Source organism: Limulus polyphemus, unplaced genomic scaffold, assembly GCF_000517525.1.
Source record: "Limulus polyphemus unplaced genomic scaffold, Limulus_polyphemus-2.1.2 Scaffold4231, whole genome shotgun sequence".
In the NCBI taxonomy this organism is placed as follows: domain Eukaryota; kingdom Metazoa; phylum Arthropoda; class Merostomata; order Xiphosura; family Limulidae; genus Limulus; species Limulus polyphemus.
Genome location: NW_013669841.1, coordinates 1 through 4,123, shown reverse-complemented (window position 1 = coordinate 4,123; position 4,123 = coordinate 1). Strand labels below are relative to the sequence as shown.

The following is a 4,123-nucleotide window of genomic DNA, read 5'->3' as shown; positions in this document are numbered from 1 at the left end:
TTTGTTAATTTCCGGTATAAATTTTTCGAGAGGAACTTCAGCGATACAAGTCCTTTTTTAAATAAAACTAGTTTATTCTTTCTCAATACAACTTTGCAATACACAGAATTTCCACAGTCACTTTAACTTAAACACACGCTATATTTCAAAACGATTCACTCACTTTACTTACAGTCACTACCGCTCACTTGACTCAATTATCTGTCTCTATATCTGTCTATCTGCCATTATTTGCCGGGCTTGTATACTAAAATAGAGGGCGCATGGAAAAGACTAGAATTTTCAGGAAAAGTCATGATCCTTCTAGAAACTCAAGAGGTGTTACCAGCGTCATGTGACTTCCGCTGTCGTAACAGTAATATATATATATATCCATGGTAGTGCTCAGGAAGTTAACATATATATATCCATGGTAGTGCTCAGGAATTTAATATGTATATCCATGTTAATGATCAGAAAGCTAACTTGTATATGTCTATGGTAGTGCTCAGGAAGGTAAAATAAATATGTATCCATGGCAGTTTTCAGGAAGTTAACATATGTATGTCCATGGTAGTGCTCAGGAAGGTTACATATATATATATGTCCATGGCAGTGCTCAAGAAGGTAACATATATATATATATATATCCATGGCAGTGCTCAGGAAGATAACATATATATGTCCAAAGTAGTGGTCAGGAAGGTAATATATGTATATCCGTGATAGTGATCAGGAAGGTAACATATATATATATGTCCATGATAATACAAAAGAAAGTAACATATATATATATATATGTCCATGGTAGTACAAAGGAAGGTAACATATATATATATATATATGTGTCCATGGTAGTACAAAGGAAGGTAACATGTCCATATGTCCATGGTGGTGAAAATGTTAAGAAGTGATAGTGTAATGACAAGAAAAACTTTCTTTTGTATGTTTCTAAATTCAAGATTACCGAGGTGTTTATAAGAACATTGATGATCAATTCCATTGTTTTATTTGTTAAATTATGTTATAAACTATAGTTTGTAGCTTAAATGTAAGCTAGAGAAAGCTTCAGGATTTAATGGCCTAGAGAGAACGTCTTGAACGTTTTAAAGATGTAATTTAAAGTCTAGTTTTAAGACTGTGATACAAAGTTCTGATATATTGGAATATGAGGTTAGTTAAAGAGTGCAAAATGATTTCAAGATAGAGAGTGAATCGGCCAGTGTGTTAGCTATCGCGACTACTTTGTACAAGTAATCTAATTTGTTTTAAATTAGGCAACGTGGTTTGTAACGTAGGCCTACAGCAAATTTACGGCAGTACAAGTGTTCAAGTTAGAGGAAACGCTAAAAGAGGAAACAAAGTAATTTATTATCGTTACATGGACTGGACATTGGATTATTTTCACCAGATAATATAAAGAACCCGCCAACGAAAGAACTTCTCCACAACAATAACAAAACTCGAGATCACGGTGACAAAAAAAATGTATTTTTATCAATATAACGCAACAAGAAAAATAATATAGATAAATAGTTAACTTCTTGTCTATAATGTTTTTAGTAAAATATTCTAAATTGTTGATATATAAATGTGTCAAAAATCAAGCAAAACACGTTACATGTTCCCATTTAGATTAAAATGTAAGGTTGACGATCATTTCTGATTGGTTAAAAGGCGCTACAATTTAACATTGCACTTTCTCAGAGTATTAAGAATACGCTCCTACAATTATATGAATAGGTGGGTTTTTTCTGTATGTAAGAAAATGTTAAAAATAAAGGCATTAAATTTAAAAAGTTACATATTTATTATAAGAAAGTATTACTAGTTTGCTAGTCTTAGCTGTCAACCCTACCATTCAACATACCTTCCGGAGATTCAGAATCAACTAAATGTAATTGGGGGAACTAATGACGTGACCTTTATTTACCTCTATATTTTTGTTTCAGTAAAGCCTTAGTTAGGTTTTTAAGCAGTTCAGTTTAGTACCAGTCTAGTGTGAAACTTCAGTAAGTCAGTGGTCTAATCCTTTAAAGAAAGTCGACTGTTTGTGAAGTGTGTCTACATTTCATGTTTGATCACAGAATCATAGTTCAGTGTAACTGTATTGTGAAACCAATCCTATAAGAATTAAGTTCAGCCTGTTAAAACTCGAACCAAATGTTAAAAAGAAAAGCTCCAATATTTCCATTAATAAAGTTTCTTCATTGTTTATGTTTATACTTCGGCGTTTGTGTCGTTTCTTTGATGCGAGCTAACTCTTTAATTTCACCACTTTCCAGCTACTTTGACGAACATCATCTTTCTTTTATTAAATTTTCTGCTTACCAATTCAGTCCTCGAACCTTCTGTTTTTTGTAGAGCTATTTTAATTGTCAGAATTTCTATAAACAAGAATAACGCGTTTTGTATCTATATATCAGACACTGTTACAAATAGATTCGTTTCTTTGAATGACAGTATTGCTGTATATCAGATCTTACATCGTGTAGCTGTATAAAAGAAATTGTTACAAGTAGGTTCGTTACTTTTAATGGAATTACTGCCATATATATGTTTGATCTTACATCGTAAACTGTCAAGGCAACATGAATACAATTTCTGTTAGTTAACATGATAATAGCCGCAGGTTATACTGAAAGTTGGGAAACAAAAGAGGAGCACAGCTCCCCTAGTCGCGACTGTTTAATGGCATGTTGAAATGACGTAAAATCTGCGATATAATCTTGTTCGATGGTGTATGTTCATAAACCAGTGTGCAGGAAGTTAAAAAAAAGCGCTTTTCCGACTCTGAACTGGGGGGGGGAGCGCCCTGGGTTAGGGGTGCGGGTGTCGTGTATTGTATATCAGAAAGACGTCTCCAGGCATAACCTCCTTTAAAAGCCATTCTTCTTTCACGGCCAATTGAATTGGGAAGATGATGTCCACTGACGAATAGGAAGAAGATATCTGAGGAACTCTCGTTAGCGTAAATATGGAGTTTATTTAGACCATTGTCAGCAACCGCTGAGTCGGAAGTCGGGCTAATGGGGATCTTAAGAGTTGTTTTACGAAGGGCAGTTGAGACGTCTAGATCCCAAGTTACAAGATTCTGTTGTTTGGTGACTGTAGGAGATTCTGAAAGGTCTAGGCTTTCGGTTAGAAAGAAGAAAGTATTTTCAATGTCTGTATAAAAATCTGCTGCTATTGATCACGACTACACAAAAGCCCTAAACAGATGGGCACGTTTATAAAGAGGGTCACGCACGGATGTATGGTTAACAAATACAGGACGACTGCTTTCACATCATAACTTGCAGAAGAATGAAAAACGACATCTTTCCCAATATTAATTCATCTTTCTTTTTACTAGTTCTCCAGGAAAAAAATTGACTAAAACTTCATTCTTTTCGTTAAGTAAACAGCCCGCATGATACTACGTATACGAATGAATTCGTAAGCAATTCAAGGAAGAATAAATTCACAAGCAAAAACCTATCGCAAGAAAGAACAAAACAAAAAACATTAAAATATGGAACAAAATACGGGTTGCTGCTCAGCTTAGAAGGACCTCCTTTAGATACTCTCAAGTCAAACAGTAACGTTTCTTATCAACAAAAAAGGGGCATTGGTGATCAATAAGTGGTATTAAATTAGTTGTGCAGTTGTTTAGTTTGTTGGATTAGGATTAACGCCTGTAGTTTGTCTATCGTGAAATCCTCATAGCTCAGATTTTGAAACTTAGAGTAAGCGAAACAGTATTTTTTAGGAACCAACACAGAATTACTAAACTCTTACCATTTATTATTGTTATCACTATAATAATTGCCTTCAGTTTCATGCACCTTAGTGACAAGTGAATAAACGTCTTGTGTTGTTTATAAGCTTACTTTATCTCTTTAAGGGTCGTATTTAAAGAAACGTCTCTTCAGTTGTTCAACAAAGTTATTTGGCGAACTACACATGCTTTTTTTTTGTTTTTCTTAAGAAATATTGTTTGTTGTTTCTATAGGATACAAGTTCTTACAGACAAACTTTCTGTTGTTTCTATAGGATACAAGTTCTTACAGACAAACTTTCTGTTGTTTCTATGGGATACAAGTTCTTACAGACAAACTTTCTGTTGTTTCTATGGGATACAAGTTCTTACAGACAAACTTTC

General features: G+C 34.0%; 1 protein-coding gene across 1 annotated transcript in view; it reads left to right on the top strand.

Moving 5' to 3' along the window:
* Positions 1 to 1,342, top strand: part of LOC106470813 (ephrin type-B receptor 2-like) — a gene marked incomplete at its 3' end in the record, with an annotated part of 77,720 nt that extends 76,378 nt beyond the window's left edge. Inside the window, exon 4 of the mRNA XM_013931384.2 lies at positions 1,257 to 1,342. Coding sequence (XP_013786838.2) covers positions 1,257 to 1,342 — 86 coding nt within the window. The remainder of the gene's footprint in view (positions 1 to 1,256) is intronic.
* Positions 1,343 to 4,123: the final 2,781 nt, after the last annotated feature.